We start from the raw sequence: 21,955 nt of genomic DNA, 5'->3' as shown, positions 1-21,955 counted from the left end.
TCAAGGCACTCACTTCTGCCGGGGGCAACCTGAAGAACAAGGGATTCCGATTCAGCTGTGGCAACAAAAAGTAGTGATTGTGTGGATCACCTCATCAATGTTGCCATCGATGTGTTAGCGCAAGTTAAAGCATTCAAATTAGCCTTAGTAAGAGCACATCTGGGCAGCATAGCGATGAGTGATAATGGATAGGGACAGGAAGAGTGGAAAGCAGTCACTTCCACACAATTCATTTAGAGTTCTCCAGCAGATAGATGGAAGGAGGACAGGACCTCGATCTGAGAGATCAAGGGCCGAGTATGTGCCACACTGAAATGAGTAAGGGGATCTGTACTTAAGAGGCAAAGGTCGAGTTGAGTTAGTAGGTCCTCAACATTTTTGCTATAGCCAGTAACCTTGGTGCCACCTAACAAAGCATTATGGTTAAAATCACCCAGAAGTAGTTAGGAAATTAGTGCAGCTATAGACAGCTGTAAGGACATAGATACAAACTCAACCTGACAGTCTGTCACAAGCAGTACAGTCTTTGTAGTACCCTGATAGCCACGAAGGGCGGGGGTCCTTGTTGTGGGAAGCCAGTTTTCCTGAAGGGCAACACAAGAAGTACATGTGATGCTTAAAAAGTTGTCGGTAACTCAGCCAGGTGAGAGAAAAAAACAGCCATAGTTCCACAGGAGGATGACACTTCCTGTAGTTGGCGAAAGCATCATGTGACCAAGGAGGCAGTTTGCGCCTCAGCATCACCTGCTCCCACCGGTTGAGTATTTGTATCAATTTCCATTGTGGGTGAGGTGGTGGCGCGATCCAGGTCCTTGGGGGATGCTAAAATCTCCACCTCATCCTCATATGCAGGACTGGTAGGGAGTGCTGGTGTTGGGGCCACTGGAGTGTTCTTTTTCTTAGCAGACTATTTCTTCGTCTGCTTGCTCTCTTGTTTCTCTGTAGAGGCTAGTTGGGAGAACTTCTCTGAAGTTGCTTCAGGCACAGAGGAAGGCCGTGAAGCGCTTTGTCTGGCAACTTCTGACTCCTTCAGTCACTGGCGAGTGTCAACTTTGACATTGGTGGAGACCTTGGAAGGGAGAGTCCGAAGGGATCTCTTCGATGAGAGGAGCTGGAGGTGGCTATGGCCTCTCTAGCAGTGGGGAAGGGATTGATGTCCCCAGTATTTGGGGGGGGGGGTGGTATTGCTCTCTCAAAGTAGGTGCTTAAGGAGCAACAGAAGGGGTGTCTCCAACCACCAAGGCACAGATGTATCTGGGTGGTCTGGAGAGCAAACTGTATGAGGCAGATATGTCAGAACTACCGTTGCAAGTGAGCGTGACATCGACGTAGCTGCAGCATGCATAGACATCAAGCGAATGGTGTGTAACTGTCCAAATTTACATCTAGCCTCTTGATAAGCCAGCCAGTCCAGGGTCTTGTACTCCATAATTTCCCACTCCTTTTGGAGTACTCTGCAGTCTGGTGAACAGGGGGAGAGGTGCTCTACACAGTTGAACTGAAGTGGTAGGAGGCGCACATGGAGTATTGGAATGTAATGGATTTCCACAGTCTTGACAAGTGGTGCTGGAATATCAGTAGGAACACATGTGCCTGAATTTCCAGCATTAAAGCACAGCATATGGGGAGGGATGTATGGTTTTATGTCACAGCGGTATATCACCACCTTGACCTTTCCAGGCAATCACCCTCACAGGCTAAGACGAGGGCACCTGTAGCAACCCTATTGTCTTTGGGTCCCCTATAAGTGCTCCAGATGAAGTGAACACCCCACCATTCCAAATTGGTGCAGAGCAAGAGGAGGTCACAATGGAAAATAATCCCCTGGACAATGTTGAGGCTTTTATGGGGCAGTGACGGAAATGGGAATATCACCCAGCTGGTCACAAGGGAGAAACACTGGAGACTCTGCTGTGGATGCTATCTGAATGAGGACTGCCCCATTTCTCATTTTCGACAGAGCAGCCACTTCCCCAAACTTGTCCTCCAGATGTTCGACAAAAACTTGAGGCTTTGTATCCAGAAAGGAGTCCCCATCCAACCTGTTGCAGACTAATTACCTTGGTAAATAAGGCTCTCTCTTTTCCATAGTTCTACATTTGTTCAACGGTGCGGCTATGGAGGGGAACGATTTGGGGTCATATTTTTTGGAATTGAAATCGACTTTTCTTTTTTTTTTAGAGACTGCTGGGGCCATTCAGCCCCTGGCAAAAGATTTCTTGATCCGTTTCACTGGGGGTCATCCACCCTACTGCCACGCACTCTGATCAGGGGCTCTCCCTGTGGGCACCACCAAGCCACAGCAAAGACCACCTGGTGAGATGGCCATTGCCCCAAGAAGGGCATCCACTCCTCGGCACACACAGGGAGTTTTTAGCTCAGACATAAGTGATCCTTGTGTTGTCAGGGGGCTAACACCAAATGGGTACATGACAGCTCCACCAAGACAGACTGGCTACCATGCTGGATGTTCGGTGCCAACAATCCAATAACAACATGTGAGTGAAAGAGGGCAGTGGACTATGAAAATAGATGATGCATCCTGTACAGTGTCCTTGCCTAGACAACTGGATTGCAGATCAACGACAGTATGAGGTGCAGAAGGTCTAACAGCACACTGAATGTATGGTGCACCCGTATGGCATCCTTCCCCAAACGGCCCGCACTTCGGATAATTGTGAAAGTTGTGTAGGTCAAACCCTAAAAAGAGGACCATAACTGATCAGTCCAAAAAGTGGAAGACTCCTTCTAGTTGCCTCTTATGACAGGCTGGAATACCTTGGGCCTATTCTAACCCCTGAACCTGCAGGGGGAGAAGGTGCTGTGCTGCCTTTGAGGGCACACAGGGATGTGGTGGGGACAGGATAGGACTGATAGATGTAGAGTTGGGAGACAGTGGCCACGTGCATTTTCTGTTTCTGAAGGAGGCCTTCTGGCCAAAAGCTTAAATGTTTAGCAATCATTTCATTGTGCCCGTCTGAGACAAAGACTCGTCGATGTGGTGAGCAGTGATCTATCCTCATAACACAGATTCTAACTGTAATACCTGTCATCTTGAATTAAACTTTCAATGGAAGATTATACGTCTTAATAAGTAGATTATGATGGCATTTTAAGTTTTTAAACATGGTCAAAAATTGCACAAGATATCAAAAATAGATTTTTTTTTTCTCTGGATAAGCATTTTACTACACTCCTGGAAATTGAAATAACAACACCGTGAATTCATTGTCCCAGGAAGGGGAAACTTGATTGACACATTCCTGGGGTCAGATACATCACATGATCACACTGACAGAACCACAGGCACATAGACACAGGCAACAGAGCATGCACAATGTCGGCACTAGTACAGTGTATATCCACCTTTCGCATCAATGCAGGCTGCTGTTCTCCCATGGAGACGATCGTAGAGATGCTGGATATAGTCCTGTGGAACGGCTTGCCATGCCATTTCCACCTGGCGCCTCAGGTGGACCAGTGTTCGTGCTGGACGTGCAGACCGCATGAGACGACGCTTCATCCAGTCCCAAACATGCTCAATGGGGGACAGATCCGGAGATCTTGCTGGCCAGGGTAGTTGACTTACACCTTCTAGAGCACGTTGGGTGGCACGGGATACATGCGGACGTGCATTGTCCTGTTGGAACAGCAAGTTCCCTTGCCGGTCTAGGAATGGTAGAACGATGGGTTCAATGACGGTTTGGATGTACCGTGCACTATTCAGTGTCCCCTCGACGATCACCAGAGGTGTACGGCCAGCGTAGGAGATCGCTCCCCACACCATGATGCCGGGTGTTGGCCCCGTGTGCCTCGGTCGTATGCAGTCCTGATTGTGGCGCTCACCTGCATATGACCATCATTGGCACCAAGGCAGAAGCGACTCTCATTGCTGAAGACGACACGTCTCCATTCGTCCCTCCATTCACGCCTGTCGCGACACCACTGGAGGCGGGCTGCACGATGTTGGGGCGTGAGCGGAAGACGGCCTAACGGTGTGCGGGACCGTAGCCCAGCTTCATGGAGACTGTTGCGAATGGTCTTCGCCGATACCCCAGGAGCAACAGTGTCCCTAATTTGCTGGGAAGTGGTGGTGCAGTCCCCTACGGCACTGCGTAGGATCCTACGGTCTTGGCGTGCATCCGTGCGTCGCTGCGGTCCAGTCCCAGGTCGACGGGCACGTGCACCTTCCACCGACCACTGGTGACAACATCGATGTACTGTGGAGACCTCACGCCCCACGCGTTGAGCAATTCGGCGGTACGTCCACCCGGCCTCCCGCATGCCCGCTATACGCCCTCGCTCAAAGTCCGTCAACTGCACATACGGTTCACGTCCACACTGTCGCGGCATGCTACCAGTGTTAAAGACTGCGATGGAGCTCCGTATGCCACGGCAAACTGGCTGACACTGACGGCGGCGGTGCACAAATGCTGCGCAGCTAGCGCCATTCGACGGCCAACACCGCGGTTCCTGGTGTGTCCGCTGTGCCGTGCGTGTGATCATTGCTTGTACAGCCCTCTCGCAGTGTCCGGAGCAAGTATGGTGGGTCTGACACACCGGTGTCAATGTGTTCTTTTTTCCATTTCCAGGAGTGTAATATAGATACCAAGAATAAACCGACTGGTTCTAAGCGCTAATAAAAAAAGTTTTTGTTTGAAGTAGCATATTTTACAGACTATAAGACACTTTATTCTTAGAATAATTGCCTCCAAAATAAAGGTGCATCTAGTAATCGAAATTAATATTAAAAAGGTCCAGTGTTTGATTTAAAATTCCTGCCAGTCTTAAAAATGGCCATATATTCAATCCCGTGGAAAACCTATCTTCATATGGTGGTATTTCATTCAACTGACAGTAGCAGTGCGACAAACATGAGTTCTATGGATCACAAGTTTGCTAACACTGTCTTTCTTCTGCCCTGCCACCACAAACTCGGAACATTGTCTTGCCTATGACGCATCATTGTGTTCTAACAGTGCCAGTGAACTTGCATTTAAAGTGATTTGTGTTATTGGTAACCGTCCAATATTTTTGTTAGTAGCTAGTTTCATTATGGAAAAAACCAAAAGCTTCCATACGATGCTTGCTATTAATTGAATGTAACAGCATATGCAGAAGAACATGGAAACAGAACAGCTGAGTGGCATTTCAGCTCTCCACCAACAGAAGAAGCTATTCATAATTAGCAGGTTAGTAAAGAAGAACTGAAAAAATGAGGAAATTAAATGTGCAAAGTATTCAAATGGATTCAAGGACACCGTGAAATTAATATACAAATGATTTAAATACAAGCTCATGAACTAATGCTACAGTCGAACTTAACAGACTTTGTGGGTGGAGTTGGTTGGTGCTACAGATTTAGGAAATGTCATGGGCTTAGTATGTGATGAAGGTTGAGGCGAGGAGGTTTACGAGACATAGGATATATTGCAGGAGCAGTTCCCACCTGTGCAATTCAGAAAAGCTGGTGTTGGTGGGAGGGATCCATATGGCACAGACTGTGAAGCAGACACTGAAATGAAGGCTGTCATGTTTAGCAGTGTGCTCAGCAACAGGGGGTGGGGGTTCTACTTGTTTCTTGACCACAGTTTGTTCATGAGGACAGACAGCTTACTGGTTGTCATGTCCACATAAAATGCAGCACAGTGGTTGCTGCTTAGGTTGTATATCACATGACAGGTTTCACAGGTAGCCATACCTTTGGTGGAATAGGTGATGTTTATGACCGGACTGGAGTAGGTGGTGGTGGTGGTGGTGGGAGGATGTATGGGACAGGTCTTGCATCTAGATCTATTAATCTATTACAGGGCTATGAGCCATTATGTAAGGGATTGGGAGAAGGGGTTGTGTAGGGATGATGATGATTATTATTATTGGTTTGTGGGACACTAAACTGTGTGGTCCTCAGCACCCGTTGTTGAGGGGGACAAGTATACTGTGTAGGTTTGGTGGACGGCAGAATACCACTGTGGGAAAGATGGGAAGGATAGCGGGCAGGACATTTCTCATTTCAGGGCATCACAAGAGGTAGCCAAAATCCTGGGAGAGAATGAAATTCAGTTGCTCCAGTCCTGGGTGGTACTGAGTTACGAAGGAAATGCTCCTCTGTGGCTGCACAGTGGGACTTTGGGAGCTGGTGGGAGACTGGAAAGATAAGGCACAGGAGATTTATTTTTGTGTAAGGTTAAGAAGATAATTACGGTCTATGAAGGCTTCAGTGGAAGCCTGAGTATATTTCGAGGGGGATCACTGCAGATGCAATGACTGCAGGGGGCTAGGCTGTATGGAAGTGACTTCACGGTATGGAACATGTGGCAGCTGTCTAAGTGGAGGGATTGCTGGTGGTTAGTAGGTTTGAAATACTGATGTAGCCATCTTTGAAGAGGAGGTCAACATCTAGGAAGGTGGCTTGTTGGGCTAAGTAGAACCAAGTGAAGCAAGTGGGGGAGACGTCATTGAGGTTCTGGAGGAATGTGGATAGGGTGTCCTCACCCTCAATCCAGATCGCAAACATGTCATCAATGAATCTGAACTAGGTGAGGGGTTTAGTATTCTGTGTGTTTAGTAAGCATTCCTCTAGCCCTCACCAACGCAGTCCTGCAATATCACATCAATCAAGCCCAAACTTCTTTCAGTACTTTCTTTCCAGCCACAAAATTCTCCTGCTATGCAATCCCAAATTCCTGGAACTTATAACACACACAACCCCTAGCCCTCCAGGAACTAGAGGAAACAACACCACCACAAAAAGCTCTCCACCCTGCTCACCTTGGAGTATCACTGTCCAGTACCTCTACAACAACCTCCAGACTTCCCCCACATCCCCTCATAGCTGGCAAACCCTGTCTTGCATACCTATAACATTTACCCAACCTCCAAAACTTCCTCCCACCACCACAAAGAATCCAGAACCTAACAAGACCCGAAACACACTTTCCTTCAGAAGCCTTAGCCCCACAGAGCTATCAGTCCTTTCCAAAGACTTCATCTTTTGCCTCACTCCCAAATTCAATAATGCAGGACTTGTTAAATACCTTCTCTCCTTTTAACTTCCTATAGTGGAAACACTTTTTCAACACCAATCCTACAAATCAGACTTGACCGAAGACCAACGCTGAACCCCGCCTAACTCGGTTCATTCCTCCGTCCAATCATGATCCACCCCCCCCCTCCCCCCCTGCCCCCAAATCACCCCCTGTTAACTTTACAGAATTTCTTAAAACCTTACCTCACCATCATTCCACAAATCCCTCAACATGCAAACAAACCTTACGTCCGCAGAAAAAACTGCAGTCCACCATCTAAAAACTGAACCCGATCTGTGGACAAAGGCTCCACCACCGTTGTTTTGAGCTGCAAGTATTACTTGGCAGAAGGACTCCGCCAGCTGTCAGATACATCCACCTACAAATCTTGCCATAATGACCCCATTCCAGAAATCCAGCAGGATCTCCAGTCACTCCTCAAATTCTCAGGCCCATCCCAGAACCTCTCCCCAGAGCCCACCTCTCTACTTCCTCCTACCACTCCCCGCACTTCTACCTTCTACATGCTATCTAAAGTCCATAACCCAACCACCCAAGACGCCCCATTGTGGTCGGTTAATGTGCCCCGCAGAGAATCTCTGCTCTCTTAGATCAACACCTTCAACCTATTACCTGGAACCTACCCTCCTGTATAAAAGATGCTAACCATTTCCTCCATCAATTCTCTCATTTCCTGTCCCTTTACCACATAGTGCCCTGCTGGTCATTATTGATGCCACCTCCTTTTACACTGACATCACTAATGCCTATCGCCTTACCACTATTGAACACTACCTTTTGTAATACCCGATGGATTCCAAACCAACAACCTATTCGCCATGGCCAACTATATCTTCACCTACAATTACTTCTCCTATTACGGCATTACCTACAAACAAGTCCAGAGTACGGCTATGAGCACCCGCATGGCACCATTCATGGGCCATCAGATGAATCTTTTTTGTTGTGCCTATCTGCAACTCAGCATCTCCACCAAGAGGGTGAGAGAAAACATTGTTAAATCTTTCAAGAAGCACAGCATGCTCTCGATGGCAGTGAAGGCCATCTCGTATATGAATCATGCAATGATGACAACGAGGAGGAAAGTTCAGACGACAGTTTTCAGGGATTTTAAAGGTCAGTTCAGCTTTATAAATTAAGAGCTTTTTTCTAGTCTGGCTATTGTCTTAATAGTCCGTAGCATCTTATAGTCCATGAAGAACAGCACCATCAATACTGAAGTACTACACTTTACTTGTAGTAATGCAAGTACATAAATATAGCAGTAATGTTTTAATTAGTGAAACTGTAGTTAATGAAAACAGTTTCTCATGTCTTAACTTTTTGCAACATAAGAACCAAACCCTACTAAAGAAAAAACATCTCACATTACTGACTTCTATTTCTTACACAACTCCATTATCGGGATTACATTTTGGAATCTTGATTATAGAATTCCCTCTGCTGTTGAGGAAGAAATGATAACATTGCCAAAAGGTGTTTCTGTTCTATGAAAAGAATACATTGCTACTTACCATATAGGGGAGATGTTGAGTTGTAGACAGGCACAACAAAAAGACTGCCATACATGTGAGCTTTCGGCCAGAAGGTCTTTTTCTAACGTAGAAAACACGCACATTCACGCAAGCACAACTTACACACATGTGGCTACTGTCTCTGGCCACTGAGGCCAGACTGCGAGAAACTGCACCTGATGGGTGATGCAATCTGTGCGGTGCAGCACGGAGGGGGAGGGGCAGCAAAGCAGGGGTGGGGGAGGAGTAGAGCTGCTTATGGGAGCATGCAGAGGCCTGGTGGGACAGGATAGGGTTCCTAGTTGCAGTTGAGAGGTTTGAAGGGAGGTGGGGCGTAAAGTGGAGTGGAAAAGGATAGAAGTAGAGGAGGGGAAAAAAGGGACTAGTGCATGTGTTGGTGGAATAGAAGGCTGTGTAGTGCTGGATGGAAGCAGGGGAGGAGATATATTGGTGGTGAAGGACAAGGACTTACAAAGACGGGGGCCAAGGGGTTGCAGAAACGAGGATACATTGCAGGGAGAGTTCCCACCTGCCCAATTTGGAAACGATGGTGTTGGTAGGAAGGATACAGATGGCACAGGCTCTGAATCAGTCACTAAAGTGAAGCACATTGTCTTGGCCAGAAACTGGGGGATGGGTGTCCAGTTGTCTCCTGGGCACAGTTTGTTGGGGGCCATTCATGTGGACAGCCAGCTTCTTGGTTGTCATGGCCACATAGAATACAGTGCAGTGGTTGCAGCTTAGCTTGTAAATCACAGGACTGCTTTCAAAGGTAGCCCTGGCTTTGATGGGATAGGTGATGCCTGTCACAGGGCTGGAGTAAATGGTACTTGTGTGGTTGTGGCTGTGGTGGTGGGAAGATCTATGGGACGGGTCTTGCATCTAGGTCTATTAGAGGGATATGACTCATGAAGCAAAGGGTTGGGAGCAGGTGTGGAGTAGGAATGGAAGAGTATGATGGGTAGGTTTGGTGCGCAGCAGAATACCACCATGGGAAGTGTGGGAAGGACAGTGAGCACGATATTCCTCCTCTTTATGGTGAGCACCAATCAATCCTTTCCATAATATTGTCATCATTCCATCCTGGATTTTCCACTGTTTTGTAACTGATAAACATAACTCGTCTTTCAGATGAAGTGCGTATGGCATACATCAGCCACGGTCTTTCCACTTTTGAATTCAAATACTTTTTTCATTCTTCTTTTTCAGTATAAGAATTTTTACTAGCTATTTGAGATGGATGAGTACGAGACATTTTGACTGTACTGCAGTTGGAGATTTTCTACACCTGCATTGAGGACAATTAAAAGTTTTTGGAACACTGTTCCCAGAAAACAGTGATCTATTAAAACTAAACTTATTTGGCAAACACAGCCTTGGTCGTATTTTAATTGTTGATTTTTATTTTTAGATGACTAGTTTCAATCTTCTAAAGTGATCATCATCAGATCTAAAAATCACAGAAAACCTAAATGTGGACAACCGGGGGGATTTGAACCACCTCCCTTCCTAATGCGAGTCCAGTGTGTCACCACTGTCTTGGGCACCTCAGTAGGCAGTCAGCGCCTCCATCGTCAGTGTCAGGGGCTGTCAAGCAGTCAGACTTAGTCCACAATGATGGCACTAAAAGTAATCATTGAAAGCTTGGGATTTTATAAAAATTTAATGCAACTAGTTGAAAGGGAAAGTTTTGCCCGAGGTAACACTAGATCAATTGTGTACAGGGCTATTACAAATGATTGAAGCAATTTCATAAATTCACTGTAGCTCCATTCATTGACATATGGTCACGACACACTACAGATACTTAGAAAAACTCAAAGTTTTGTTCGGCTGAAGCCGCACTTCAGGTTTCTGCCGCCAGAGCACAGTGAGACAAAATGGCGACAGGAGCCGAGAAAGTGTATGTTGTGCTTGAAATGCACTCACATCAGTCAGTCATAACAGTGTAACGACACTTCAGGATGAAGTTCAGTAAAGATCCACCAACTGCTAACTCCATTTGGCAATGGTATGCGCAGTTTAAAGCTTCTGGATGCCTCTGTAAGGGGAAATCAACGGGTCGGCTTGCAGTGAGTGAAGAAACAGTTGAACGCGTGCGGGCAAGTTTCTAGCGTAGCCCGCGGAAGTTGACGAATAAAGCAAGCAGGGAGCTAAACGTACAACAGCCGACGGTTTGGAAAATCTTACAGAAAAGGCTAAAGCAGAACCCTTACCATTTACAATTGCTAGAAGCCCTGACACCCGATGACAAAGTCAAACGCTTTGAATTTTCGGCACGGTTGCAACAGCTCATGGAAGAGGATGCGTTCAGTGCGAAACTTGTTTTCAGTGACGAAGCAACATTTTTTCTTAATGGTGAAGTGAACAGACACAATGTACGAATCTGGGCGGTAGATAATCTTCATGCATTCGTGCAACAAATTCGCAATTCACCAAAAATTAATGTGTTTTGTGCAATCTCACGGTTTAAAGTTTACGGCCCCTCTTTCTTCTGCGAAAAAAACGTTAAAGGACATGTGTATCTGGACATGCTGGAAAATTGGCTCATGCCACAACTGGAGACCGACAGTGCCGACTTCATCTTTCAACAGGATGGCGCTCCACCGCACTTCCATCATGATGTTTGGCATTTCTTAAACAGGAGATTGGAGAACCGATGGATCGGTCATGGTGGAGATCATGATCAGCCATCATGTCATGGCCTCCACACTCTCCCGACTTAACCCCATGTGATCTCTTTCTGTGGGTTCTGTGAAAGATTCAGTGTTTAAACCTCCTCTACCAAGAAACGTGCCAGAACTGCGAGCTCGCATCAACGATGCTTTCGAATTCATTGATGGGGACGTGCTGCGCCGAGTGTGGAAAGAACTTTATTATCGGCTTTATGTCTGCCGAATCACTAAAGGGGCACATATCGAACATTCGTGAATGCCTAAAAAAACTTTGAGTTTTTGTATTTGTGTGCAAAGCATTGTGAAAATATCTCAAGTAATTAAGTTATTGTAGAGCTGTGAAATCGCTTCAATCATTTGTAATAACCCTGTACATAGTACTGCTTTTAAACTGCAGCTTCCTTCTAGGCTGACCAGAGATTAGCACATATTGTCACTATAACAGGGGCAGGAGACGGTTCATGTGCTTCTCAGACAGCAGCAAGTGTTTTCGTCGAGAGCTCGCCAATTATTTAGGCGAGTAGTGTCAGATACATCTTATTTTTGCGAGAGAATTTGTATTGTCCCCAAACTCTTGGGAACATAAATAAAATGTCACTTCAAAATGCATAATTTTACTTTTTATCCTTTCTATACAAGGTTTAGCATGGTTCTATAATTGTTAACTGTGAGTTAATCTCACTTTTTAAAAATTTGTTTTGCTCTAATCAATTTGTTAGTTACAACTGTTTACATGGAATGTTTAAATTACAATGAGTATGAGCATGCAACTTGGGCTCCCACCTTGGAGAACAGATAGATTTGGCAACAGGACAAAGTATGATCAGTACACAAACTCACCTGTTATCTGCTGTACGATGCTGTCAATGTACTCCTTTGTATTATAGTCCTTCCGTAAAGAAGGCTGTATACCGAATTCAAAATACGGTCCATACTCCCCTAGGAACTGCAACAAATATTTAGAAAATCAACTCCAATGAACATGGAAGAAGAGTACGTAGCAGAAAAAAATACATGAATAAAGTGTTCTGGGTCAGTACTAATACCGCACTGGATTTCGCAGAATATAACAAAAATGTTCAAAGAAAGAGACAGAAGCATACTGACTCTTTCATTCTACCACAGAGTGTGTGCCATTTCTGAAAATAACCAATCAATTACAATTGTCCGCCAGACTGGTACAAGAGCCTGCAAACTCAGTTACTTGTAGAAAATGCACTTACTGACCGAACTATCAAGGCACGGCTCACGACTTGTCAGTACTTCTGTCCTAATTTTTGCACTGGGCAGAAGCCCTCCTCTGTATTTCGTCAGACAGAGACTCCTCAAAACTTCCAGGAATAGTAGTCTGCTAAAGTACACATGAGAGGTTCTGTCAAGTTCGGAGACCAGGCATGTCAGATAGGTCATGAAATGCAAGATTCTGGGTTCGAGTCCCAGTGTGGTAAGACAGCGTCAGAGAGGCAGGTGCTACTGCAACCACAGGGCACACATTGGAGACTGCTCACGGCACTTCTAGTGAGCTTTTGTACATTTGTAGATTAAATCCAGAAGTCCACAAGTTAAAACAGCATTCTACACTAAAGAAAAGTACGAGAACTAACACTGAAAAATCTTCATTAAATGTCAGGAAATGGTATGTAAAAACTTTTGCCTGGAGCATTGACCCATATGGCTCAGACACACGGACAGTAGACCAGCCAAAACGGAAAAGATTAAAGAATTCTGAGGCACGGTGTTGATGGAGAACCCTCAAGATTTCATGGACTGAGGGGATGACCAATGAAGAAGTGTTCAACAACACAGGGGAGAGAAGATCATTTTATGGGAATATCGAGTAACAGAGTTATTAATATAGATGACAACTGGCTGGGCAGAAAACACAAGGAATACCAAAACTGCAGTACATAAGGCAGGTACAATGCGATCTGAAAGTATCAACGCACACCTGCACTGAGGAGACTTATTGGAGATGGGGAAAACCGGAGGATGAGAATTGCTTCCAACCAGTCTATCTACAGAGTGATGACAAAAGGAAATCATGTTCACATGACAGTGTCAGGTGAAAACTGCCTCAGGAGTCCATCAACTTTCCCACATATAGCTGTACTCTAAATATTAAAAGAATTATATAAATAAAATGAAAAAGTCTTTGCAGAAAAGAGAAGCAGATGTATGAATATCAACAGCCCAGATGGCAAGCTAGCACTCAGCAAAAAAGAGAAGGCTGAAAGTTGGAAGAAATATAAAGAATTGACTTCAAGACAATATTATACATAATGAAGATGAAGTAGATAAAGGTGAGACATGACAGTACAACAAGAATTTTACAAATACTGAAAGATCCAAGTTGAAACAAGACACCGGAGTAACACTTCATTGCCTCAGAATTATCAAAATCCTTGTGAGAGCAAGCCATGAGAAAACTATTCCACCTGATACACTAGAAATATGAAACAGAAGAAATACCCTCAGACTTCAAGAAGATTGTAATAAATTCCAATGCAGGCAGGTACTGACAGATCTGAATATAACTGACCATCAGTTTTATAAGTCATGGCTGGCTGACATTAACACACTCCACACACTCCAAAAGCACCCTATGGTGTGTGGCAGAGGGTACCTTCTTACCTACGTCAATCCCCCCCTTTCCTGTTTCAGATGCAAATAGTTCACGAGAAGAACAATTATCGGCAAGCCTTGTGATCTCAGATTTCTCTATCTTTATCTTTATGGTGTTTTGGCAAGATATATGTAGGAGGAAGCAATATACTGGCCATCTCTTCTCAGATTGTATGCTTTCCGAGGTTTAACAGTAAACCACACTGCGATTCAGAATGCCCGTTTCACAGCATCTGCCACTGGAGTTGGCCGAGCATATTCGTGACACTTTCACCTTACTAAATGAACCTGCAATAAAATGAGCTGTTCTTCTTAAGATCTCCTCTAGTCTCTCTATCGATCCTATCTGGTACAGATTCCAGACTGACGAGCAACATTTGAGTACTCAACAAATAAGGGTTTTGTACGCTACCTCTATTTTGGATGGAATAGATTTCCTGAGGATTCTTCCAACTGATCTTGTTCTAGTATCTGCCTTACCTGCAATTAGTTTCACGTGGTCACTCCACTTTAAACTGCTCCAAATGCATGTGTGTAGATATTTTATGGATGTGATTGCTTGCAATGATCGCTCTGAAACCACGCAATCACACAATTATTTACAGACTGATGGAATGGCAGGCAGAAGCCTATCTCGGGAAAGATCAGTTTGGCTTTCAGAGAAATGTTGGAACAAGTGAGGCAGTACTGAGTAGAGATGGGCAAAGTCATTCATCCTTGGGAACTAGTACACTGCTGATCGCTCTTTTTTTTGGGAACCGTTCATTTTACTCGTTACCGTTCACTGTGCTTGGTATATGGTTCTTATGAAAAACTGAAAATTAATAGCACAGGTGACTGAACATGGAAGGCGTCAAGAGGGGCTCTTGCCTCATAACAGAATTCTCACACACTTGTAATTTTCATTATTCTGCAAAACATCTTGTTTAGCCAACAGTAGCGTTATGTGGCTGATCGCAATGAAATAATATAAGGTAGCGCACCAAAAACCAGCCCTAAGTACACACTGCTCACCAATTATACATGATCTGTTGACCGCTACGAGCAGAATAGATAAACATGTGATAATTAGGCAGTCCTCCCCCCATGAACCATGGACCTTGCCGCTGGTGGGGAGGCTTGCGTGCCTCAGCGATACAGATAGCCGTACCATAGGTGCAACCACAACGAAGCGGTATCTGTTGAGAGGCCAGACAAACATGTGGTTCCTGAAGAGGGGCAGCAGCCTTTTCAGTAGTTGCAGGGGCAATAGTCTGGATGATTGACTGATCTGGCCTTGTAACAATAACCAAAACAGCCTTGCTGTGCTGGTACTGCGAACGGCTGAAAGCAAGGGGAAACTACAGCCGTAATTTTTCCCGAGGGCATGCAGTTTTACTGTATGATTAAATGATGATGGCATCCTCTTGGGTAAAATATTCCGGAGGTAAAATAGTCCCCCATTCGGATCTTCGGGCGGGGACTACTCAAGAGGATGTCGTTATCAGGAGAAAGAAAACTGGCGTTCTACAGGTCGGAGTGTGGAATGTCAGATCCCTTAATCGGGCAGGTACGTTAGAAAATTTGAAAAGGGAAATGGACAGGTTAAAGTTATAGTGGGAATTAGTGAAGTTAGATGGCAGGAGGAACAAGACTTCTGGTCAGGTGACTACAGGGTTATAAACACAAAATCAAATAGGGGTAATGCAGGAGTAGGTTTAATAATGAATAGGAAAATAGGAATGCGGGTAATCTACTACAAACAACATAGTGAACGCATTATTGTGGCCAAGATAGATACGAAGCCCACACCTACTACAGTAGTAAAAGTTTATATGCCAACTAGCTCTGTAGATGACGAAGAAATTGAAGAAATATATGATCAAATAAAAGAAATTATTCAGATAGTGAAGGGTGACGAAAATTTAATAGTCATGGGTGACTGGAATTCGGTAGTAGGAAAAGGGAGAGAAGGAAACGTAGTAGGTCAATATGGACTGGGGCAAAGAAATGAAAGAGGAAGCCGCCTGGTAGAATTTTGCACAGAGCACAACTTAATCATAGGTAACACTTGGTTCAAGAATCATAAAAGAAGGCTGTATACATGGAAGAATCCTGGAGATACTGACAGGTTTCAGATAGATTATATAATGGTACGACAGAGATTTAGGAACCAGGTTTTAAATTGTAAGACATGTCCAGGGGCAGATGTGGACTCTGACCACAATCTATTGGTTATGAGCTGTAGATTAAAACTGAAGAAACTGCAAAAAGGTGAGAATTTAAGGAGATGGGACCTGGATAAACTAAAAGAACCAGAGGTTGTACGGAGTTTCAAGGAGAGCATAAGGGTGTAATTGACAGGAATGTGGGAAAGAAATACAATAGAAGAAGAATGGGTAGCTTTGAGGGATGAAGTAGTGAAGGCAGCAGAGGATCAAGTAGGTAAAAAGACTAGGGCTAGTAGAAATCCTTGGGTAACAGAAGAAATATTGAATTTAATTGATGAAAGGAGAAAATATAAAAATGCAGTAAATAAAGCAGGCAAAAAGGAATACAAACGTCTCAAAAATGAGATTGACAGGAAGTGCAAAATGGCTAAGCAGGGATGGCTAGAGGACAAATGTAAGGATGTAGAGGCTTATCTCACTAGAGATAAGATAGATACTGCCTACAGGAAAATTAAAGAGACCTTTGGAGAAAAGAGAGCCACTTGTATGAATATCAAGAGCTCAAATGGAAACCCAGTTCTAAGCAAAGAAGGGAAAGCAGAAAGGTGGAAGGAGTATATAGAGGGTCTATACAAGGGCGATGTACTTGAGGACAATATTATGGAAATGGAAGAGGATGTAGATGAAGATGAAATGGGAGATACAATACTGCGTGAAGAGTTTGACAGAGCACTGAAAGACCTGAGTCGAAACAAGGCCCCCGGAGTCGACAACATTCCATTGGAACTACTGACGGCCTTGGGAGAGCCAGTCCTGACAAAACTCTACCATCTGGTGAGCAAGATGTATGAGACAGGCGAAATACCCTCAGACTTCAGGAAGAATGTAATAATTCCAATCCCAAAGAAAGCAGGTGTTGACAGATGTGAAAATTACCGAACTATCAGTTTAATAAGTCACAGCTGTAAAATACTAACGCGAGTTCTTTACAGACGAATGGAAAAACTGGTAGAAGCCGACCTGGGGGAAGATCAGTTTGGATTCCGTAGAAATGTTGGAACACGTGAGGCAAAACTGACCCTACGGCTTATCTTAGAAGCTAGATTAAGAAAAGGCAAACCTACGTTTCTAGCATTTGTAGACTTAGAGAAAGCTTTTGACAATGTTGACTGGAATACTCTCTTTCAAATTCTGAAGGTGGCAGGGGTAAAATACAGGGAGCGAAAGGCTATTTACAATTTGTACAGAAACCAGATGGCAGCTATAAGAGTCGAGGGGCATGAAAGGGAAGCAGTGGTGGGGAAGGGAGTAAGACAGGGTTGTAGCCTATCCCCGATGTTATTCAATCTCTATATTGAGCAATCAGTAAAGGAAACAAAAGGAAAATTCGGAGTAGGTATTAAAATCCATGGAGTAGAAATAAAAACTTTGAGGTTCGCCGATGACATCGTATTTCTGTCAGAGACAGCAAAGGACTTGGAAGAGCAGTTGAACGGAATGGATAGTGTCTTGAAAGGAGGATATAAGATGACCATCAACAAAAGCAAAACGAGGATAATGGAATGTAGTCGAATTAAGTCGGGTGATGCTGAGGGAATTAGATTAGGAAATGAGACACTTCAAGTATTAAAGGAGTTTTGCTATTTTGGGAGCAAAATAACTGATGATGGTCGAAGTAGAGAGGATATAAAATGTAGACTGACAATGGCAAGGAAAGCGTTTCTGAAGAAGAGAAATTTGTTAACATCGAGTATAGATTTAAGTGTCAGGAAGTCATTTCTGAAAGTATTAGTATGGAGTGTAGCCATGTATGGAAGTGAATCATGGACGATAAATAGTTTGGACAAGAAGAGAATAGAAGCTTTCGAAATGTGGTGCTACAGAAGAATGCTGAAGATTAGATGGGTAGATCACATAACTAATGAGGAAGTATTGAATCGGATTGGGGAGAAGAGAAGTTTGTGGCACAACTTGACCAGAAGAAGGGATCCGTTGGTAGGACATGTTCTGAGGCATCAAGGGATCACCAATTTAGTATTGGAGGGCAGCGTGGAGGGTAAAAATCGTAGAGGGAGACCAAGAGATGACTACACTAAGCAGATTCAGAAGGATGTAGGTTGCAGTAGGTACTGGGAGATGAAGAAGCTTGCACAGGATAGAGTAGCATGGAGAGTTGCATCAAACCAGTTTCAGGACTGAAGACCACAACAACAATTAGGCAGTGAAGAAATAACAAATAAGCTAATGCAAATGACTTCGAAACAATAGATGATTGGTAAGTGACAATGAGCAGTCTAGTACTCAGGGGCAATTTTTCGTGCGCTACCCTTACCACTGAAATAATATTGTAAAAGTTATCATATTCTCTTTACAAAATGTGACACCATACACTCGATTACGAAGCGCGGGCCTCATTCAGTTGTAAGTCAGTCTGCCTTCCATAACAACGAACATGCTCTTTTACCTTGGATCAAAAAAAGACAGAAAATGGCCACACGTGTGTGCCGTGCTGCCGTCCATTGCATGTCTAATAACAAAGAATCTTGCCTTTTTACAAATATTTCTTCTGCTGTTTATCATAATAGTGAAGTAAGCTAATATGCCATTTTGTCGCTTGAAAAGATTGATTTATTTATTACATACCACATAATTTTTACGTAACTTACGTAAATATAAACTACATTTTAATTACTGGCCGTGGACACTGAATAGATTACAAAAAGAACCAGAAGTTCAGAGTTCAAAAAAGGTTTGAAACAAATCTAGAAGGGGCATCTGAAGCGAACGAAACAAACAACAACAACTTGATACTGAACTAACTATGAGCAGTCAGCAGTGGAAGTGCGACAAGTGGCCATGCAATGAAGGATGAGTCCGGCCCAGTAAGACCGAGACTGAGACAGACTGGAACAGGACCAAGGCTGGAACGAGACCGGCCGATGTGCCATTGTGGGAACGGGACTGGCCTATCCTGTTCCTGAGAGCTATAAGTAGGAAGCCGCAACTGAAGTGAGCTATGAAAGGCCGTACCTTAGAATTCATTCCTCGCTCGTTCTGTTCATCTTGGTGAACAATTCCTTTGTACCCGTTAGTTCATGAACGACCCATCTCTAGTACTGAGCCGAAAAACTTAGCTTAGAAGTTAGGTTAAAGAAGGGCAAACCTATATTCAGAGCACATGTGGATTTAGATAAAGCTTTTGACAATGTTGACTTGAATAAGCTCTTTGAAATGATGACGGTAGCAAGGATGAAATACAGGGAACAAAAGCTTATCAACAACTTGTACAGAAACCAGAGTACAAGTACAAATGTTGAAGCGCAAGAAAGTGAGACAATATTATAGAAGGATGTAATACAAAATTGTGGCCCAGCTCCAATGTTATTTAATCTGTGCACTAAACAAGTGGCAAAGGAAAGCAAAGAAACATTTGGAAACCAATTAAAGATCAGGGGAAAAGAAACAGAAAGAAAGAACAGTTGAGCAGAATGGAATAATGACATAACATACGCAAAATAAGAGTAATGAAATGTAGACAAATTAAGTCAGATAATGATGAGAGAATTAGATTAGAAAATGAGACACCAAAAGTAGTCAGATTTAAGGTAGACATCGAACCAATCAGAGTTAGTCTGCTAGACTTATTACTGGTAGGTTCAATGAACATGCAGATATTACTGAGATGCTTGAGGGACTCAAATTGAAATCTCTGAGAGGAAGGTGATGTTCTTTTCTAACAACGCTATTGAGAAAATTCTGAGAACAAGTACTTGAAGCTGATAATTGTTTTCCCCACACACTATTTATGCTTGGCACAGGAAGGGAAATTACTAGTAGTGGTAGAACATACTCTCTGCCATGCACCATACGGTGGCTTGCGGTGTATGTGCGTAAATGTACATGTAAATGGAGAAGGGAAGCTTATTTTACATTATCAGGAAATAAAAGGAGAGAGTGTGTCAAATAGGATAAGCAAGTCATGAATGCAATCATTGATACAGTTTTTTCATTGTTGTGAGATCTTTTGATGAACTCTCAATTTCAATCACATACTTTCCCCTCTGAATCTGAAAATAGTTTGTTAACTTCCACTTACTCACGGAAAATGACTGTTGTGAAATACGAGAAATCAGAGCCCACAGCCACACCAACAGTGTTTGGCACTTGTGAAGCAACTCTGGATCCCCAAAAGCGCTTTCTTCCAGTGAACAGTGGGAACATGGCAATCCCTCAAATGAAATGGAGACATAAGAGACAGTACTGGAATCCCTCGTCGATGTCGGTGGATGCGCGAGTGAGTTCAGGATGGGCAGAATGATGCCTCTGGGTAGGTATTCTGAGGCTGTAGCTGCAGCCCACAGGGTTACACAACATAAGGCTTAGAAGAGAGGTCACAGGCCATGTTATGGTGCTGTGATTCAGTAATTTGAATCATTTACACTGTCATAATTTTCAGAAATTTCAGTGCATGTGCTTATCAAAGGGCTGCACTAATGGATTATTAAGACATCTTGTGCACAGCTCAAAATATCTACTATTAATTAAAAACTGCAGGATCTTTCAATGTCAATAATTGGGCCTAATTAAAAATTATGTTTGTCTTTCCTCCTTTACTTATTTTCTATACCCATAGGATGTTTTTCCGTTTCCGTATTATACACAATGTGAAGACAACACTCTGCAGCATTAAAGGCTTCACCATATGTTCGCAGGAAATCCACCATCAATGGCAGGTGTCAAGTGCTATGTTTTCCTCCACAGAGCAGCGTACCCTGCCTTCGTTTTGAACTTTAGACAGAATTTCCTGTCATTATGGAGTCCCCTTGCACTTTGAGAGTTTGATCCAAGAAAAGACAGGTGGTCACTGAGAGACAATTCTTGCTTTAGTGGAGAAATTAAAAACGAAGCGCTTTGACTATAGTCTCTAACCGTTTGCTTTCCCAGATGGTGTACTACTTTTGAAGCGGAAAAAAAGAACAAAAGAAATAAATGCAACCTGTAGCACGGACAATGCCTGGGCCTATCTTAACAACGACCGTATAGACAGGGGTGCTCAATCAATCAATTGCAATCAACCACTCAATCACCATGGTTTTGTGGGCCGATCTTTCAAAACCATTGTCCATTTGTTTAAATGAGCTTGTTTTGTAAAATATCAGTTTGTTAACAGTAAGTATTTTTGCATGGTATTTGGTGGCACTTAATCTGGCAATACTGTCTCTGCCTCTTTCCTCTCCATCTGCATTTCACCACCTTTAATGCTCGCACCAAGCAGCAGTCTTTTCTCACACATAGTGAGATTACTACCCGTGAACTGTAATTAAACGTAAAACACATTCCTCAAATTCAGTCAGAACTATTGGAGCAACAAGCTGTAAAGACCTATAGTCAACCTGACAGTACTGAAAACACTGTTTGAAAACAATTTTCAGAGCAGCAGAACCTGTTCTAGCTTTCATAGCTCAACCTTGCCAGAAAATGGATGTGGAAGACATTTCAAGTAAAATGACTTCTTCTAGCTCTTCCCGTGAGGTCGAACCTGAGGAGGAAAGAATTTGATTTCAAAATGCCATTTCCTTAAAGTCGGAATACAATTAAAAGTAGCACCATGTGTTTTACCATTTTCCTGAATCAACTGGTTCCTAGGAGACAGAATTTTCTATGATAAACATAGTGAAATATAAGTGTAGAAATATACTGACTGATCCTCACCTTTCAGGTTGCATGAGGTTGGCTCTGACAAATTATTCATCAGATTGTAATAAACTTGCCAATACTCTACAAAGCCAAATACCTCACTAAACTTTTTCAACATTTATGATGGTGTATTTTTTAATTTTTTTCACAGGTGATATATCTTTAAAGTTGAGTAGTAGGCCTACAACATTTGATGGAGAGAAAATTATTATTTACTTTGTGTGATTAAAATTTTTGATGTTAGCTAC

At 43.5% G+C, this 21,955-nt stretch overlaps 1 protein-coding gene across 1 annotated transcript in view; it reads right to left on the bottom strand.

Moving 5' to 3' along the window:
* The window catches only part of LOC126292219 (histone deacetylase 8-like), a 93,683-nt gene that overhangs the window by 12,200 nt on the left and 59,528 nt on the right, over positions 1-21,955 (bottom strand). The window contains exon 8 of the mRNA XM_049986085.1: positions 12,079-12,184. Coding sequence (XP_049842042.1) covers positions 12,079-12,184 — 106 coding nt within the window. The remainder of the gene's footprint in view (positions 1-12,078; positions 12,185-21,955) is intronic.

Source organism: Schistocerca gregaria, chromosome 9 (genome assembly GCF_023897955.1).
Source record: "Schistocerca gregaria isolate iqSchGreg1 chromosome 9, iqSchGreg1.2, whole genome shotgun sequence".
NCBI classification, from domain to species: Eukaryota; Metazoa; Arthropoda; class Insecta; order Orthoptera; family Acrididae; genus Schistocerca; species Schistocerca gregaria.
This window is presented reverse-complemented; position numbering and strand designations above follow the sequence as displayed.